The 19,957-nt window shown below is 36.8% G+C and overlaps 1 protein-coding gene across 1 annotated transcript in view; it reads left to right on the top strand.

The window, feature by feature from the left end:
• Nucleotides 1-19,957, top strand: part of PHKB (phosphorylase kinase regulatory subunit beta) — a 236,088-nt gene that overhangs the window by 26,282 nt on the left and 189,849 nt on the right. The window contains exons 3-4 of the mRNA XM_047712520.1: nucleotides 7,100-7,189; nucleotides 8,960-9,098. Coding sequence (XP_047568476.1) covers nucleotides 7,100-7,189; nucleotides 8,960-9,098 — 229 coding nt within the window. The remainder of the gene's footprint in view (nucleotides 1-7,099; nucleotides 7,190-8,959; nucleotides 9,099-19,957) is intronic.

Below are 19,957 nucleotides of genomic sequence, written 5' to 3'. Positions count from 1 at the left end.
TATACAGATCTCATGAAACTATGGGGTATTTGATCCTCTACAATACAAGGTCTTCACATTCTGCTTAGTTCTTAATTATCTTGTGGAACATGTTAGCTCTTGGGATTTTGGTTATTTACTGCTTCTTTGTGTATACTTTCTTATTAGCTTAATAGCCTCTGTACCTTGGTGTCTTCAAAAAAACTACTCCTTAGGCTTTCAGAGACTTGTTCCTAACTGAAAAGTCACAACTCTTTTTTTTTTTTAAATTTTTTAAGACTTTATTTATTTATTTATTTGACAGAGAGAGATCACAGTTGGCAGAGAGGCAGGCAGAGAGAGAGAGAGAGGAGGAAGCAGGCTCCCTGCTGAGCAGAGAGCCGGATGCGGGGCTCGATTCCAGAACCCTGAGATCATGACCTGAGCTGAAGGCAGAGGCTTAACCCACTGAGCCACCCAGGCGCCCCTGAAAAGTCACAATTCTTAACACGCCCTTTGTCTATACAGTTAGCAGCTTACCATGAGCTAATGCAGGAGAAGATTCTAACTTCAACTTGCTCTATTTCCGAAGTAAGACATTCATTAAAAAGCACAGATACTATACTTTTTATATACTAATTGATTTTTTCCTTGGGCTAAGGTTTTTACCTTCACAAGTTTTGTGTATTTTCTGCTAGAACCCAAGACCCATGGAAAAATGAAAGTATGCTCTTTCCTTCATGTTTTAATTTTGTGTCAGTATTCAGTATTGAGTGCTACATAAAATACTTTTAAAAAATCAGTATATATTGCCTGAAGCATTTTAATATTCTGTAATCTAAAAAAAAAAAAAAGAACCAATTTGATCTTTTTAAAAGTCTGGACCTCACTATTTAAAAAGTGGTTTAGGGGCATCCAGGTGGCTCAGTTGGACAAGCATCTGACTCTTCATTTCAGCTCAGGTCATGATCTTGGGGTTGTGAGATCAAGCCTCTATGTAGGGTTCTGCTTTCAGGGAGGAGTCTGTTTCTCTCTCACCCCCTCTTCCTCTGCCTCTCCCCCTGCTGGTGCTGTCTCTCTAAAATAAATACAAGATCAAACAAACAAATAAATAAATAGAAGCAATTTAGAAAACAGATTCCCAATGAATCAAATACCTAAGTGGGAAAAGTTTTTTACATAATAAAAAGCTTAGCAGTAAATTGAGGGATGACTCTGTATGTAATCTAGGAGTTGTCAAAAACCCTTTTTATTTAATATTTAAGTTTTTATTTAAATTCTAGTTAGTTAACATACAGTATAATATTAATTTCAGGTGTACACTTCCGTGCAATACCTGCAATACCTGGTGCTCATCACAAGTGCACTTCTTAATCTCCATCGTCTATTTCACCCATGCCCCACTCACCTCCCCTCTGGCAACCATCAGTTTGTTCTCTACAGTTAAGAGTCTAAGGGCGCCTGGTTGGCTCAGTGGGTTAACCCTCTGCCTTTGGCTCAGGTCATGATCTCTGGGTCCTGGGATCGAGCCCCACATCGGGCTCTCTGCTCAGTGGGGAGCCTTCTTTCTCTTCTCTCTCTACTTGCCTCTCTGCCTACTTGTGATCTCTCTTTCTCTGTCAAATAAGTAGATAAAATATTAAAATAAATAGAAGAGTCTGTTTTTTGGTTTGCTCCTCTCTCTTAATTTTTTCCCCCTTTGCTCATTTTGTCAAAACCCTTTTAAAAAGAAAGGAAAACTAAAACTAAGTGAGGAAAGAGATATATTTGACTCTTGGAAGTTTTTATATTGTAGTGTTAGTATACTAATGAAAGCTCAGGGGAAAATATTTGAAATGAAATATTAAGTAGCAAACAAAATACACAAAGAGCTTTCAGAAATTGATGGCAAAAACACTAACAAAGCAATAGCAAATGGCAATAACATGTAGGCAGTTCGTAGAAGAGCAAATCCAAATCGCTAGTTTGCAAAGATTTTCAGACTCACGAATTCTATGAGAAACGATGAACAAAAGTAAGACACTCAGATTTGAAAAACTTTTTTTTTTTTTTTTCCCGAGAGAGAGCACAAGGAGAGCGGTAGAGGGAGAGGGAGAGAGAGAATCCCCAGCAGGCTCCATGCTCAGTGCAGAGCCCAATGCAGGGCTCAATCTCATGTCTCTGAGACTATGGCGTGAGCCAAAATCAAAAGTCGGACACTCAGCCAACTGAGTCACCCAGGTGCCCCTGGAAAACTTCTATAAGAATGAAGCACTTATATCTAGTAGGAATAGGAATTGTTTTAGCCTTTAGGAAAAATGCAGTTTGCCATTATTTTGTACAAAGTACATTTATTCCTGAATTTAATACTACTGGGAATTTAGATTAAAGGCAGGCAAACTTCTAAAAAGGGCCAGATGGTAAAAAATTTTAGGCTTTTGCAGACCATTTGGTTTTTGTCACAACTGCTCAAATCTACATGACATCACTGAATGCAGAGTTGGAAAGAGACATGTTGTAACATGCTGTTACATAGTATTTCCAACATACAGATCTATAGGTATAAATCAATTCAAGAGCCTATATAACAGTAAAATGTAGTAAAATTAGGAAGTGATGAGTTTTGAGTACTTATTACCTTTGTTTTTAATAATTATCATTGTACGTTTTTATAATTTTATTTTCATGTATTTGTTTCATAACCAGCTCCCAAAATTCCTGAAAATTTAATACTTGACTCTCTCCAGCGAGTATTAGTTGGTTCTAGCAAACTACTGGTTGTATCTATGTATAAGGATGTTTTGCAGGATTGTTTTTGATGGCAAAAATAGAAAACAAATTATATACTCACTGATACAGGAATAATTGAATAAGCTGTACTGTATTAAAACCCTGGAATCAGTCAAAGAAAGAATCATTGCCTTTTTTGATTTCCTTGTGTGTTGTCAAATGAGAGGAACAAGAGGCAAGGAAGGGTCTATTTCATGACTCCATTTTTATAAAACAAGCATTGAAAGACTCTTCCCTCATTTATGCATATGTGTTTTGTTACATAGATAAGGAAAAAGTATGGTTACCTGGGAATGAGGACAGAAGAGGGCAAGAAATGAGATAAGGGAAAAAAAAGGATGATAAAAAACAGCCTATATACTATGACTCCACATGTGGTAAATTTTATTCATGTTTACAAATATTGCTTAAAGAAATGCTTGAAAGGAATGCACCAAAATATTAATGATGCCTATTTTAGGCTGGTGGAATGTTGTATTTTTTTAATCTGAAAAGAAATTATTTTAATTGAGGGAGAAGATCAGAATCCTATAGGCCTTTCTAAGGATTTAGATTTATAATAAAATTTCTATTTCGTAAAAGGGCACACTTGGATCTGTGTTCAATAAAATTTACCCTGTTAGCTATATCCTTTCTTCACCTAAACCTTTTCATGTGTATCACTTCAAAAAAAACCAAAAAAACAAAAAACAAAAAACCCTTGGTATGTAGTATCTTATTCCATAAGACACATAAGACATGTGTATAAGCTTTGGAGCTATGATAATATGTCCATAGGTTTGTATATATGTTTATGACTTCGTGTTCTCCTAGATTTCAGTTGTTATCTTCATATTTACTTGGTAGTTCATTATTTGCAATTGCTATCATTTTCAGAGTTTGCAATGCAGGAGTTTCCTGTTCTCTTAGCCCCAGAGGGGGACTGAATTTTCCTATCCTTTTTCTTTTAAGAAACTCACTACTCTAATTTGTGTTACTCTTATTCAAAACCTTATCTTACTACTAATCTGTGAATCCTGGTAGCCTACTAGATGTGTAATCCAGAGTTTTTTGCATACACTGCATGTATTAACTGAATGACTAAATAATGGTATTTATCTTAGTCTATCACCATATGTGGAAAAATGATAAAGGTACTTAAGGGTTCATGAAAGCCTTGATTAATAGCATTTTTGTGTAGACCCTATTAAAGGGCTTTCAATCATATACTGAAAAATTGTATGCCCAAATAATAGACAATTGATACTGTTTTGGTTTGCTGATCTGTTTTCCATCTTGACTTCCCTTTTGAGTCCTCATTTTTATTCTTTTAGTGGTTGCTGTTTGAATTACGAGTGCTGTTTTATGATTGCTTAAGAGCCTCCCCATAACACTCAGAAAGCTTCTTGGTGTTTCATTGAGCCAAATTCGTAAAATTTGTACCTTTATTGTGCTCTTAGTATTGTTTTCATCTCATGGTAATTTTTTAGGAAACTCCTTGTTTAATCTCCTAAATAATAATCCTTTCCTCTTTCATGATAAGGCTAAGTATTAATCTTCAAGAAACAACTTCTGCCTCTCCTTGTATTATTCTGTGTCAGTGAATGTCTTTGGCAATAATGTGTTCTGAAATGAAGAGTAGATTGACTGTATTTTCCTAATACCAAGACAATTGACAGGGAAAAATCAGATGAACATGTTTAAATTCATTTTTACAAATTGGAAAAAGATAATTTTATTTTACTTTGTGATGTTTGAATATAGGCATAATTCAACTGGGATAAAACATAAAAGGAAAAATTCACATTTAAAAACTTCATTTTGAACTCTAAACATTTTTAATGTTTTCTGTAATTTTGCATCTTTTTCATTGTCTTTGGGAATTCATGTTCTATTGATTGCTTTCTCCTCCACATTTTTATTTGTATTGAAGCTCTTCAGGTGTCTAATTTTTTTTAAAGATTTTATTTATTTATTTGACAGACAGAGATCACAAGTAGGCAGAGAGGCAGGCAGAGAGAGAGAGGAGGAAGCAGGCTCCCTGCTGAGCAGAGAGCCCAATGCGGGGCTCGATCCCAGAACCCTGGGATCATGACCTGAGCGGAAGGCAGAGGCTTTAATCCACTGAACCACCCAGGCGCCCCCAGATGTCTAATTTTTGTTTAAAATGTTACCGTTGATTACTTTTCCTTTGACTCAGATTTGTGGTACTTTTTGCCATAAATTGTGTGGAACCATCCTTGTTTAATTTTACACAGTTACTTCAGAAGCAATACAATGGTGATCACTAAAATATTAACATTTATCTAGGCAAGCTGTTCTTAATTCACCATGGGTTTGCTTTGAAGATGTAAGAAAGCATAAGAAAATATTGGTTCTTAGTGAGTTAGGTGATGTTACTTTTATACTTTTCTGCTATGCTTTGAACATCTTCTCTTTTAGCTCTTACTACAGAGGTATTTATTTTTCTGAAAAGTCTGGTTTTCCTTTTGTTTATCATAGCTTTAATGAAACTCCATTGGTGATTTCATTGTGGAACATTAGATAACAGAATCATTTTAATCTTTTTTGGGAGTTGAGGGGCACCTTAGATGTAATAGCACTTTTAAAAATAAATATTTTTTACCCTAAAACCATGATATAATGACATTAAAACAGTCTTTGAAAATAAATTCACCTACAATTATTATGGTAAATATAAAGTTGGATTTTAGTTTTTTATATTCTACCTCAATTTTTATCCATATGCACATATATTGTTTTACCTATATGTAATGAAATTATATGCAATTTCTGGTGATTTTTTTTCCTAGCAAAATATTAACATTTCTAATCAGTAAAAATAGAAATAACATTCATTCACAGTCCTTCCGCCCAGCAAAGGTGTCTCCTTTAATTTTTGTATATGTGTATTCACAATTTAAAACTTCTGATGATATGTATCTGATTCTATTTTATTAATTATTGAATGAGCTTCACAGAGAGGTTGTAGACACCCAGAGCTTAGCACTTAACTTGTAAGCAGTGGCCATATTCCTTTTTCCAATCTGCCAGGCTGCACATATACTGATACCTGCCCAGAGCTATTGAATGCAGGGAGGTAGAAGCCATGGCCAGATCCTTGCCTCTTGTGCAGGAGTTCCTGATGCTTTCCTGTCTAGGTTGGTAGGCCTCCCCATTCTTCTCTGTGAGACTAACATTCTGGTTGATGTCATTATCTTTTTTAGGCAATTTCTTCAAGTCATTTCATATTCCTGTTTTGTTGCATAAATCACCTCTCTTTCCACCAGAGGATAATGAGATTATTTCCTTAATATATAGATCTTTCCTTTCTTCTTTCATAGTGTTTATTATCTCCCTAAACATAAAGGAATTTCAAATACCTAGGTTTTATACTAGCATACTGGGCATAGCACTTTTATGAACAGAAATGCTTTAATTTTTTTTTAGAAAAACATTCTTAATGCATGCCAACACAGTCCTCTTCCAACCCTAGGTAAATTTTAGGGGCACTCTTGTGCTATGTTGATAGGCCATATGATGTATATTACCTGAATCCCAGAGGTGGGTTAGTTGTGACCTTGAGATGTTTATAATTTCTGAGTGCTTCTAACAAGAATGAGAGACAGTACTTAGTCTGATGGCTGGAGGTTCAGGTGTCTTCCTTTCAGTCAGTAGTTGAGAATGCACACTAGTCAAGTGAACAATTTTCTGTATCCATTTTGTGGCAAATTATTATAATTATTGTGTATTCTGTAGCTTTTGAGCAGTATGCTCTGCTAATACATTGGAGTAGTTTTCATGGCTGAGAAGTAGAAATGGTTTCTGCTTTAGTCCAGATAATAAGGCATGAGTTTTATCTACTTAGGAGAAAGTGGAAGCTTCAGAATTTCAGTATGAAAACTATCTGAATATTCATGGAGTGGATGACCTTAGAACATGTTAGCATTATCTTTTTCCTTGAGGTTTTTGGGATATGATCATTTGACAGAAAGTTGCCTGATCATGAGCATAAAGAATAAGGTTTGGATTTCAGGGCATTCTAAGTAGATATTTCTCAAAGGGAACTGAAATTATTGAACTCATGACTAGCACATAAGTATTACTGGTATTTGAATTGTTGGGATCAGTATATGTATATATATATATGTCAGATTAACTGCCAGGGGTGAGGGTGGGGTTTCCGTAACATTTAAAACTCTTCTATACTTGTTACAAGGGCGATTTCTTCTCTCTTCTTCCCCTACCAAAAATTTGACCAGTAATACAATGCGGTAGCTCACATATAAAAATGAAAATTAGATTAAGTAGTCCTTTTTCATTTATTTAGAAGTTTTCTTTGTTTATCTCAGTGAAAATGATTGAATTTGATGGGTTTTCATTTTTCTTTTAGGCTCAGTTTATGAACCTCTTAAAAGCATTAATCTTCCGAGACCTGATAATGAGACTCTTTGGGATAAACTGGATCATTATTACAGAATTGGTAAGCAAAACTTGAGGAAAATGTGTCCTTAGGTAGTTAACATTAGTATTTACCCTGCCTTCTATTGCACATATTATATGCATGATGATATTCTTTCATTGGGATGTTGGGATAGTGTCATTGCTGAGGCAGCTATATATTCCAATTGCATATTGATACTGGGACTATAAAAGAATTCCAGCAAGTCATCTGTCCCTTGAATAATTTTTAAAACCATTACCAATGTCTTCTGTGTCCTTTTAGCCCTCCTAAACATTACCAGATTTGAGAACTAGAGGCTGCTTCTTGATTACTACTTACATAATCATTTTGTAGAAGTGTTCCTTCCTCATTTACCTATTCTTGGTTCCCAAGTAGTCCTAAGGCTTTTGTATCTATTTCTAATTCACTGAGAGACAAAAGATAACCTCAGGTTAGTATTACTAAAAAAAAAAAAAAATGGTTCCCTATTTTATTTGTTACTGTTTTGCCGAAGGCAGCCTGGCAGATTCTGCTTTTGAATGTGAGTAATTGACTTTGCGATATGTATGCACGGGATTCCTCTTTTTCATCAGACTCTAAGTTAGAAAAGCTTATTAATTTTTGCCAGTTTGCTTCTTGTGCTATTTATATGGACTTGTATGGAAAATAATATTAAATTTATTTATTTCCCCTAAGATAAGGGTTTTTTTGTTGTTTGTGTTTAGCTCATGTAAAACCTTAATTCATGTTATTTTGGTCACAATTCTGGAATATATTCTTATGTGGCCCTTCTATTATCATTGTAGCCATGACTAGATAAAGAAATTTAAACACCTTTCTAAAGAAATGTCAGTTGTTTACTTCAGACTATAAGGACTAATTCTTTACTCGGGGGAGAATGATAAATATACTGGTATTCTGAAAAAAATGGTAATGATAACATCAGTTTTGTCTGAGAAAAAGAAAAAGAAATTCTTTAAGTCTTTGAAGGAGAAGAGTGCTTTAGGTCCTTAAAAAATTGCTCTAAAAGAAGGTGTCATATGTCAATCTAGATTAATTAAATGTATTTTACAGAAAAACAAATTTATAGTTAGGAAAAAATAACTTTTAGGAAATGTAGTTTTCGTGGGTGTATGTTTATATTTCAAGGCTCTTTTATAAAAGGTAATAAAGCATTAATTTCAGTTTTTTTAAGTAAAATGTTCTCCAAATATTTATTTACTTATTTTCATGTCATATAAGGATAGGATTTGATTTTGACATATTAATATATCTCCAGCCTGTGTAATATAATATATTATATTACATTATAAATATATACATATATATATATAATATTAAAATGAATACATTCCTCTGAAGACAGGACACAAGTTAGTCATCAGTGGAAAACAAGATTTGGATTTAGCGACTAATGCCACTCTTTGTTGTACATTTGCTTTGTTTCCCTATTGAACTTGTTGTTGAAAATATACTTCCTTTTTATTGGTCTTTTTTTCTTTTCTGTACCTGATATTGCCTTACAACACTTACTGACATTAGGTAGGCTATGCTAAAAGGTTTTTAATTGCTGATTAGCTGAGTTCTTTCCTCAAAAGTAGAAATACCCTTCCTTCAGGGTGGATTCCCACTTAAGTTGGAGTGATCTACATGAAGCAGTTTCTGCATGCTAAAAAGTTGCATATTATAGGTAAATTTAGGAACAACAGAAATGTCAAAAGTAGAATGAGGAAACTAAAGATTAAGATCTTCAGCCCAAGGAAAATGGATGGCTGTACAATTCATTCTTTTTCTTGTGTTCCATTCCAGTCAAGGCAACATTGCTACTGTATCAAAGTCCAACCACAGGTCTCTTTCCCACTAAAACATGCGGTGATGATCAGAAGGCAAAAATCCATGACAGTCTGTATTGCGCTGCTGGGATCTGGGCTTTGGCTCTTGCATACAGGTAAGCTGGTGTGTGTGCTTCTAGTAACTTTAAGTCTGGATAATAGATTTTTGTTGGCCTAAGACAAATTGGGCAATTGTTGGGCTTTGCTGCTGATTCACTGTGTAATCTGTGAGTGCTCATATCTATCTAGGCCTCTAAACGTTTAAGTTTTCTTAAGAGTTTATGCAAGACTAATTCTGACATTTTATGACTTTGTCACCAAAATTTTTTTCATCTCTAGATATTTAAGTCATCATTTGTTTTTGGCAGAATGATCTCCCCATTCTCCTTGATTTGGTTGCTTTCAATCAGAGGGACATGATGGCTGATCGAATTTTGCAGATGATAAAACTAGGGCCCAGGTAGTTAACAGATTTATCCAAAGTTATACAACTAGTTAATGATAGAGCAGGACTCAGTCCCATTGCACCCCACCCTAGTTTAGAATTTTACCCCCTACAATTTCACTGAGGTATCATTTGTTAAATAAGGCTATAAGTCAAATAATTATTTTATAAAGTAAAAAAAAAAAAAATCCCTTCACAATATAAAATATATTCTTACTTTATTTTGTTATATATGGAAAACTTCCAATGTGTGTCCTGATTCATAGTCTATAGTAATACATTTTAACTGTTATTAAGATTAGGTTTCTGAATATTAATTTGCTGGAGGTGAGACATATGCATATACTTTTTTTATTATGTTTAGTTAGCCAACATATACTACATCATTAGTTTCTGATTTAGTGTTCAGTAATATATTAGTTGAGTACAACACCCAGTGCACATTACATCATGACCGCTCCTTAATTACCCATCACCTGGCTACCCCATCCTCCCACCCTATTCCCTTCTAAAACCCTCAGTTTATTTCCCCAGAGTCCATAGTCTCTCATGGTTAGTCTCCCTCTCTGATTTCTCCCATTCAGTTTCCCCTTCTTCTATGGCCCTCTGCGCTATTCCTTATGTTCCACATATGAGTAAAATAATATGATAATTGTCTTTCTCTGATTGACTTATTTCACTTAGCATAATACCCTCTAGTTACTTCCATGTTGTTGCAAATGGTACATATTAATCCTTTCTGATGGCTGAGTAATAGTTCATTGTATATATGAACCATATATTCTTTTATTTTTTTTTATTTTTTAAAGATTTTGTTTATTTGACAGAGACACAGTGAGTGAGGGAACACAAGCTAGGGGAGTGGGAAAGGGACAAGCAGGCCTTGCACTGCACAGGGAGCCCGGTGCGGCGCTCAATCCCAGTATCCTGAGCCTGATGCTTAACAACTGAGCCACCCAGACTCCCTGAACCATATCTTCTTTATCCATTCATCTGTTGAAGAGCATGTCAGCTCCTTCCACAATTTGGCTACTGTGGACACTTCTCTCTATGAACATTGGGGTGCATGTGCCCCTTGTTTTTACAAAATCTGTGGGGTAAATACCCAGTAGTGCAATTGCTGGGTCAGTGGGTAGTTCTTTTTTCCCTTTTTAAGGAACCTCCATACTGTTTTCCAAAGTAGTTTAACATCTTCCATTTCCACCAACAGTGTAAGAGGGTTCCCCTTTCTCCACATCCTTGCCAACATTTGTTGTTTCCTGACTTGTTAATTTTTGCATTCTAACTATTCTTTGGTGGTATCTCATTGTGGTTTTGATTTGGATTTCCCGATGTTGAAAATTTTTTATGTGTCTGATAGCCATTGGTATGTCTTCTTTGGAGAAGTATCTGTTCATGTCTTCTGCCCATTTCTTGATGGGATTATTTGTTTTTTTGGTGTTGAGTTTGAGAAATTCTTTTTTTTTAAGATTTATATATTTATTTATTTGACAGCAATAGAGATCACAAGTAGGCAGAAAGGCAGGCAGAGAGGCGGAAGCAGGCTCCCTGCCAGTCAGAGAGCCTGATGCGGGGCTCAATCCCAGGACCCCGACATCATGATCTGAGCCAAAGGCAGAGTCTTAAACCACTGAGCCACCCAGGCGCCCTGAAAAGTTCTTTATACATCTTGGATACCAGCCCGTTCTCTGTAATGTCATCTGCAAATATATTCTCCCATTCCGTGGACTGCTTTAGTTTTGTTAATTGTTTCCTTTCGTGTACAGAAGCTTTTAATCTTGATGAAGTCCCAAAAGTTCATTATTACTTTTGTTTCCCTTGCCTTTGAAGATGTTCTTGAAATAAATTGCTTGGCCAATGTCAAAGAGTTACCACGTATGTTCTCCTCTGGGATTTTGATGGATTCCTGTCTCATACTGAGGTCTTTCATCCATTTTGAGTTTATCTCTGTGGATGGTGTATGAGAGTGGCCCAGTTTCATTCTTCTCTATGGAGCTCTCCAATTTTCTGAGCACCATTTATTGAAGAGACTGTCTTTTTCCATTGGATACTCTTTCCTGACCATTAGTTAAAGGTCCATTTCTGGGCTCTCTAGTCCATTCCATTGATCTATGTGTCTGTTTTTGTGCAGTCCCGTGCTGTCTTGATGAGTACAGCTTTGTAACATAGCTTAAAGTCAGGCACTGTGATGCCCTCAGCTTTGGCTTTCTTATTCAACATTCCCCTGGCAATCTGGGGTCTTTTCTGGCTCCATTCAAATTTTAGGATTGTTTGTTCCAGCTCTGTGAAAAATGTCAATGGTCTTTTGATAGGGATTCCATTGAAAATGTGGATGGTTCTGAACAGCATAAACATTTCCACAATGTTTATTCTTCCAATCCATGAGCACGGAATGTTTTTCCATCTCTTTGTGTCTTCCTCAGTTTCTTTCGTAAGTGTTCAGTGGTTTCTAGAGGGTAGATCCTTTAACTCTTTGGTTAGTTTTATTCCTAGGTATCTTGGTCTTTGGTGCAGTTGTAAGCTGAATTTATTCCTTAATTTCTCTTTCTTCGGTCGCATTGTTAGTGTATAGAAAAGTGACAGATTTCTGTGCATTGATTTTGTATCCTGCTACGTTGCTGATTTGCTTTATGAGTTCTAGTGATTTGGAGGTGGAATCTTTTGGGTTTTGCACATAAAGTATCATGTCATCTATGAAGAGCGAGAGTTTGACTTCCTTGCCAATTTGAATGCCTTTTATTTCTTTTTGTTGTCTGATTGCTGAGGCTAGGACTTCTACTACTATGTTGAACAATAGTGGTGAGAGTGGGTATCCCTGTCCTATTCCTGACATTGAGGGAAAAGCTCCCAGTTTTTCCCCAGTGAGAAGATATTTGTTGTGTGCTTTTCATAGATGGCTTTTATGAGATTGAGGTATGTTCCCTCTAACCCTCCATTGTGAAGAGTTTTAATCAAGAAAGGATGCTGTATTTTGTCAAATGCTTTTTCTTTTTCTTTTTTTTTAAAGACTCTATTTATTTATCAGAGAGAGAGAGGGAGAGAGAGCAAGCACAGGCAGACAGAATGGCAGGCAGAGGCAGAGGGAGAAGCAGGCTCCCTGATGAGCAAGGAGCCCGATGTGGGACTCGATCCCAGGATGCTGGGATCATGACCTGAGCCGAAGGCAGCTGCTTAACCAACTGAGCCACCCAGGCGTCCCTCAAATGCTTTTTCTGCCTCAATTGAGAGGATCATATGGTCCTTGTCTCCTCTTTTGTTGATGTGATCTGTGAATGTTGAACTGCTCTTGCATGCCAGGAATAAATCCCACCTGGTGGTAGTGAATAATCCTTTTAATGTACTGTTGGATCCTATTGACTAGGATCTTGGTGAGTATTTTGGCATCCATCCATTTTCACCAGGGATTTTTGTCTGCAATTCTCCTTTTTGTTGGGGGTCATTGCCTGGTTTGGGGATCAGGGTAGTGCTGGCCTCACAGAAAGAGTTTGGACTTTTTCCTTCCATTTCTATTTTTTGAAACACCTGCAATAGAATAGGTATTATCTCTTCTTAAATGTTTGGTAGAATTCCCCTGGGAAGCCACCTGGCCCCGGACTCTTGTTTTTGGGGAGGCTTTTGATAACTGTTTCTATTTCCTTGCTGGTTATTGTTCTGTTCCAATTGTCTATTTTTTCCTGTTTCAGTCCTGATAGATTATAAGTTTCCAGGAATGCATCCATTTCTTCCAAATTACCTAGTTTGTTGGCATATAACTGCTGATAATAAGTGCTAATAACTGTCTCTGTTTTCTTCGTATTGGTCATGATTTCTCCCCTTTCATTCCTGATTTTATTGATTTGGGTCCTTTCCCTTTTCTTTTGGATAAGTCTGGCCAGAGGTTTATGGACCTTATTAATTCTTTCAAAGAACTAGCTTCTAGTTTTGTTGATCTGTTCTACTGTTTTTCTGGTTTCTATTTCATTTATCTCTGCTCTAATCTTTATTATTTCTCTTCTCCTGCTTGCTTTAGGTTTTATTTGCTGCTCTTTGTACAGCTCCTTTAGGTCTAAGGTTAGCTTGTGCATTTGGGACTTTTCTACTTTTTTTGGCGGGGGGGTACTTTTCTACTTTTTTGAGAGAGGCTTGGATGGCTGTGTATTTCCCTCTTAGGACTGCCTTTGCAGTATCCCATCGGTTTGGGACTGATGTGTTTTCATTCTCATTAGTTTCCATGAATTGTTTAAGTTCTTCTTTAACTTCCTGCTTGACCTGTTCATTCTATAGCGGGATGCTCTTTAACTTCCAAGTGTTTGAATTCCTTCCAAATTATTTCTTGTGATTGAGTTCCAGTTTCAAAGCATTTTGGTCTGAAAATATGCAGGGAATAATCTCAGTCTTTTGGTATCAGTTGAGACCTGACTTGCGACCCAGCATGGGGTCTACTCTGGAGAAAGTTCCATGTGCACTTGAGAAGAATGAGTATTCTGTTGTTTCAGGGTGGAATGTTCTGTATAAATCTACGAAGTCCACCTAGTCCAATGTGTCATTCAGAGCTCTTGTTTCTTTGTTGATCTTTGGTTTAGACCATCTGGCCATTGCTGAGAGTGGAGTGTTGAGATCTCCTACTATTAATATAGTATTATCAATATGACTATTTGGGTGAAGAGTTGGTTTATGTAGTTGGCTGCTCCCATGTTGGGGGCATAGATATTTACAACTGTTAGATTTTCTTGTTGGATGGACCCTTTAAGTACGATATAGTGTCCCTCTCCATCTCTTACAACAGTCTTTGGTTTAAAATCCAATTTGTCTGATATGAGAATTGCACCCCAGCTTTCTTTTGACATCTGTTGGCATATAAATGGTTCTCCATCCCCTCACTTTCAATCTGGAGGTGTCTTTAGTTTCAAAATGGGTCTTTTGTAGACAGCATGTGAGTGGGTTCTGTCTTTGTATCCAGTGTGCAACCCTGTGCTGTTTCATGGAAGCATTTAGGCCCTTCACGTTGAGAGTAACTATTGAAAGTATGAATTTAGTGCCATTGTATTGCCTGTAAAGTCCCTATTTCTATAGATCGTATCTGTAGATTTCTTGTCTGTAATGCTCTTGGGGTCTTTCTTCTTTTATAGAATCCCCCTTAACATTTCTTTCATGGCTGGCTTGGTGGTCACATATTCTTTCAGTTTCTGCCAGTCCTGGAAGCTCTTTGTTTTTCCATCTGTTCTGAATGACAGCCTTGCTGGTAAAGTATTCTTGCCTGCATTTTCTTCTCATTTAGTACTCTTAATATGCCTTGTCAGACCTTTCTGGCTTACCAGGTCTCTGGACAGGTCTGACATTATTCTGATGTTCTTTCCTTTGTATTTAAGAATTCTCTTCCCCCTTGCTACTCTCAGGATAGTTTCCTTGGCTGTAAGATGTGCAAGCTTCATTATTATATGCCGGGATGTTGGTCTGTTTTTATTTATATTGGGAGGTGTCCTCTCTGCCTCTTTGTCAGGAATATTTGTTTCCTTCCTTAGATTAGGACGTTCTAAGCTATGATTTCCTCAAATATACCTGTTAGTCGTCCCTCTCTCTCCTACCCCTCCAAGATCCCATTGGAACTTTGTATTGCATCACTGATCTCTCTAAGTCTCTTCTCATGGGTTTCTAGCTGCCTGTCCCTATCCTCCTCAGCTTCCTTCCCTTTTGTCAGCTTATCTTGTAGATCAGTAATTCATTCTTTTGTTTCATTTATCCTGGCTGTTAGAGTATCCAATTTAGACTGCATCTCATTTATAGCATTTTTAAGTTCAGCCTGATTAGGTCTCATTTCTGCCCTTAGAGATTCTGTATTGTATTCTGTATTGTCACTAATACTTTTCTAAAGCCTAGCTATTGACTTTATAATTGCTATCCTGAATTCTACCTCTGACATCTTTCTTATATCTATGTCCATTAGAACTGTGGCAGAGGACATTGTCTCTGGTTCTTTTTTTTTGTTGGGATTCCATTCCTGTTGAGGGATGGTTGAGGGAATGTTCAGAGTCCAAAATATCAAACGTGAACCAAGCAAGATGCACCCTCAGAAAATCTAGAGTGGTTGGAAGCCACCACCAAAAGAAACAAAGCCAAGATGAAACACAAGAGTAAAAATTTTAAAATAAAAAAATTTAAAATAAAATTTAAAAATTTTAAAAAGGCAAGGGTGAGATAAAGTAAAGGGGGCTGTAATCTCTCAGTGTGAACAGTGTAGGTTGTTCCAGTGTTCCTGGGTGTATTTTGGTCTGTTTGTTAGAGGACACTACTTACCAAAATTACAGGGAAAGTAAAACTTGTCTATATATAAAGGTAATATTGAATAGGGAAAAAGGACTGCAATGAAGCATATAGTGAAAAAAAAAATATAGGTGTGAAAAAGTACAAGTTAAAAAGCTATTATGAAATATAAGTTGATATATTAAATATCTAGTTATAATGAGAATAAGGTCAAAAATTTCAGAAGAAGCATAAAAGAAGGAATAAAAAAGAGATTTGGTTCTGAAAAATAACAAGCTGTGAGACAACGCATGGAGCTCTATATAGTAGTTTCTCCTGGTGTAGGGATTTAACGTTTTTATTGGGACTCTAGGGTTGTCATCCTCTTACTCTTCCAGCCTTTCTTCTGGGGGAGAAGCCTGCCACGCTATTTTTCACACAACCCTGCTTGGGCAGAGTTACCCTGCTCCCTGTCAGAGGGATGGGCTCAGTGGAAACGGGTCTTTGTGCTTTTGTTCTCTGACTGACAGAAGAGTTTACACAGTTAATTGTAGAGAGGAGGCCACATCAAAAAGAGTGGGAAGGGCAATGACATGGGTGGGAGTCAAACCCCCTTGTGAGACTAACCACAAAGGAGAGGGACACCATAACCACAGAGAATTGAGAGGATCAGACTCCATACCAGGCACTCCAGGCATAGGGGACCCTCACTGGCAAGATGAGTCCCTATAACAATGGGCTTGGAAAAATGTATGGGGCTTAACTTCAGGAGTTTGTACAATTAGCAGAGTTCCATTCGTACATTAAAAATTAGTACATTTTGCTGTAGGATAACTGGTATGTGATAGGAAACTGAGTTCCTGCCTTTAAAGAGCCAGCATAAAGGGCGCCTGGGTGGCTCAGTGGGTTAAAGCCTCTGCCTTTGGCTCAGGTCATGATCCCAGGGTCCTGAGATCGAGCCCTGCCTTGGGCTCTCTGCTCAGCAGGGACCCGCTTCCTCTTCTCTCTCTGCCTGCCTCTCTGCCTACTTGTGATCTCTGTCTGTCATATAAATAAACAAAACCTTTAAAGAAAAAAAAAAAGAAAAGAAAGAGCCAGCATAAGTAACATGGTTGAGATACAGCAAAGAAGGAACAGTTTAAAAAGGTTTTGGGGTGTCCATAAAGGAGATTTATTTATAAATATCAGAATAAGTGCTGGAGGTGCAGGGATCTTTAGGAGACTTCTCCAAGATCAAAAGAGGTGGCAAGTGCCATTTCTTTCCCCCTACACAACTTAGAACGTGAAACACTTGCAGAACCAGCAAAAATACTCTCCACTTATCTTGCTAGCTCCAAGTGCCCTGCCCTTGTGTTCTCTTGGACATCTGTTCCATCCAACCAGCTCCATTTGGCAGGGATATCTCCAGAGTACCTCCTGCCACAACATACCCTGCAAGTACTCCTGGGAGAGACTGCTAACATTTTACAGTGACTCCTGCCCTGGAGAGTGGGAAAAGATAATCACATACCCTAGTAAGTCCATAGTTCCAGCAGCTGAACTTTATAGCTAGCAGCTCAGAGATAGTGCCTTGCCAATCAGTGTTACTGCAGCCTTGGCCGACAGATTGGGGCCAGGCGTCTGGTTTGACAGTCAGCACTAACTACTAACAAAAACCTGTCGGGACAAGAAAAGGAGGTCAGTGTGACCTCACACAGGTCAGTGTGACCAGTCCCAGCAGGTTGGCTGAGGGCAAGCATCTGGTCTATAGATGACACTATTGCAATACAACCCCAAATGCAGCTGCAACCTGGCCCCTTAACAATACGGAGGCAAAACCCTACTTGGTGTATTAACAACAGGCAAAATAGGGCATTGCAACTGATAGGACTGAAGGCCAATACAGCTCAGCCATAATAATGCATACAACTTACATGGGCGACACCACTAAATGATGCGTCTGGTTTTGGTGAATAGGGAGCATTGTGTTATAGGGCACTACAGGACCTTGTCTTCATAAGGCCACTATTTTTAAGAGCAGGAGATGTAGCTGACTTTTCCAATTCATGGAAACAAACAGACAAAATGAGATAGAGAAATATAACCCAATTGGAAGAACAGGACAAAACCACAACAAAAGAGCTAAATGAAATGGAAATAAGCAATATGTCTGATAAAGAATTCAAAGTAATGGTCATAAAGATACTCACTGGCCTTGAGAAAAGAATGGAGGCTTTCAATGAGGCCTCCAACAGGAAGAAAATGTAAAAAAGAACCAGTCAGAAATGAAGAAGTCAATAATTGAAATAAAAAATACACTGAAGGGAATCAATATAAGAATAGAGGTGGCAGAAGAATGTGATGATCAACGTGGAAGACAGGGTAAAGGAAAGCAACTTGGCTGAATAGCAAAAAGAAAAAAAGCATAATAAAAAGTGGTAATAAGCGATTTCAGCAATATGATCACATGTAACAATGGTCACCTTATAGGGATCCTAGGAGGAGAAGATAGAAGGGGTAGAAAATTTATTTGAAGAAATAAAATGAAAAACTTCCCAAATCTAGGGAAGGAAACACATGGAGATTTGAAAATCACGGAGAGCCCCCAATGAAATTAACCTAAGGAGGACCATAACAAGCCACATAATAAAAATGGCAAAAAGTAATGACCAAGAATTTCAAAGGCAAATAAGAGAAAATAAAACAGTTACAAATAAGGGAAACCTCATAAGGCTATCAGCTGATTTTTTCAACAGAAATTTTGTACGCCAGAGGAGGGTGGCATGATATATTCAAAGTATTGGAAGGAAAAACCTGCAACCAAGAATATGCTACCTAATAAAATTATAATTCAGTATAGGAGGAGAGTGAGTTTGCTAGAAAAAAAGTTAAAGGAGTTTATCCCCACTAAACCAGCCTTCTAGAAGTCATTAAAGGGAATTCTTTGAGTCGAAAGAAAAGGCCATATTCAAAGATAAGAAAATTATGAAAGGAAAAAAATTCACAGACAAATGCAAACATGAGAAAACTAGATTAATCACTTATTAAACCAGTACAGAGGCTAAAGGAAAAGAGCAATAAAGTCAATTGTATCTATAAAAATCAGTCAAGAGATTCACAATATAGAAGGATGTTATGTATGACATCATATACATGAAACATGGGGAGGAGGGAGTTAAAATTCAGTGCTTTTTGAATGGATTCAAACGTAAGTGACCGTCAACTTAATATAGACAGTTGTATGCATTAGATGTTATATGTGAACCTAATGGTAACCACAAATCAAAAACTTATAATAGATACACAGAAAATAAAGAGGAAGAAATCCAAGCATAAAACTCAAGAGGAAGAGAAGAAGAAAGGAACAGAGAAGAGCTACGAAAACAAGCATAATATAAGTAACAAAATGGCAATCAATATATACCTGTCCATAAAGTACTTTAAATGTAAATGGACTAAATGCTTCCATCAAAATACATAGTGCGACTGAATGGATGAAAAAGCAGGACCATTATCTATATGCTACCTATAAGAGACTCACATCAGACCTAAAGACACATGTAAATTGATTTTGTAGATAGAGAAAAATATTTATCATGCAAATGCAAGCAAAAAGAAAGCTAGTTTAGCAATATTTGTATCAGACAAAATAGACTTTAAAACAAAGACTATACCAAGAGACAAAGAGATCATAATGATGAAGGGAACAATCCAACAAGGGGGTATAACAATTGTAACTATTTATGTACCCAACATGGGAGCACCTAAATACATAAACTATAATATAGACAAATGGATAAACTGACAGGAATACAATAATAGTGGGTGACGTTAATACCCCAATTACATCAATATAGATCATTTGGACAGAAAATCAGCAAGGAAGGAGTGTCCTCGGATTACACATTGGATCAGATGGGTTTAACATATTCAGAACATTCCATCCAAATTAAGTGGAGTACATATTCTTTTCCAATGCGCATGGCATAGTCTCCAGGAGATATCACATTGTTAGATCACCAAAGAAATCTCAATAAATTCAAAAAGACTAAAATAATGTTATGCATCTTTTATGACCAAAACAGTATGAAACCAGGAAGTAATCACAAAAACAAAATCTGTAAGGGACACAAATACATGAAGATGAACTAACAGTCTACTAAACAATGAATGCGTGTTCTGACAAACAAAATCAAAAACTACATGCAACAAATGAAAATGAAAACATGAGGTGACACAAATACATGAAGACAAAATAATATTCTACTAAACAATGAATGGCTCATCCATCAAATGAAATAAAAAACTACATGCAAGCAAATGAAAATGAAA

The sequence above is a fragment of the Lutra lutra genome, chromosome 17, assembly GCF_902655055.1.
Source record: "Lutra lutra chromosome 17, mLutLut1.2, whole genome shotgun sequence".
Taxonomy (NCBI): Eukaryota; Metazoa; Chordata; class Mammalia; order Carnivora; family Mustelidae; genus Lutra; species Lutra lutra.
This window is presented reverse-complemented; position numbering and strand designations above follow the sequence as displayed.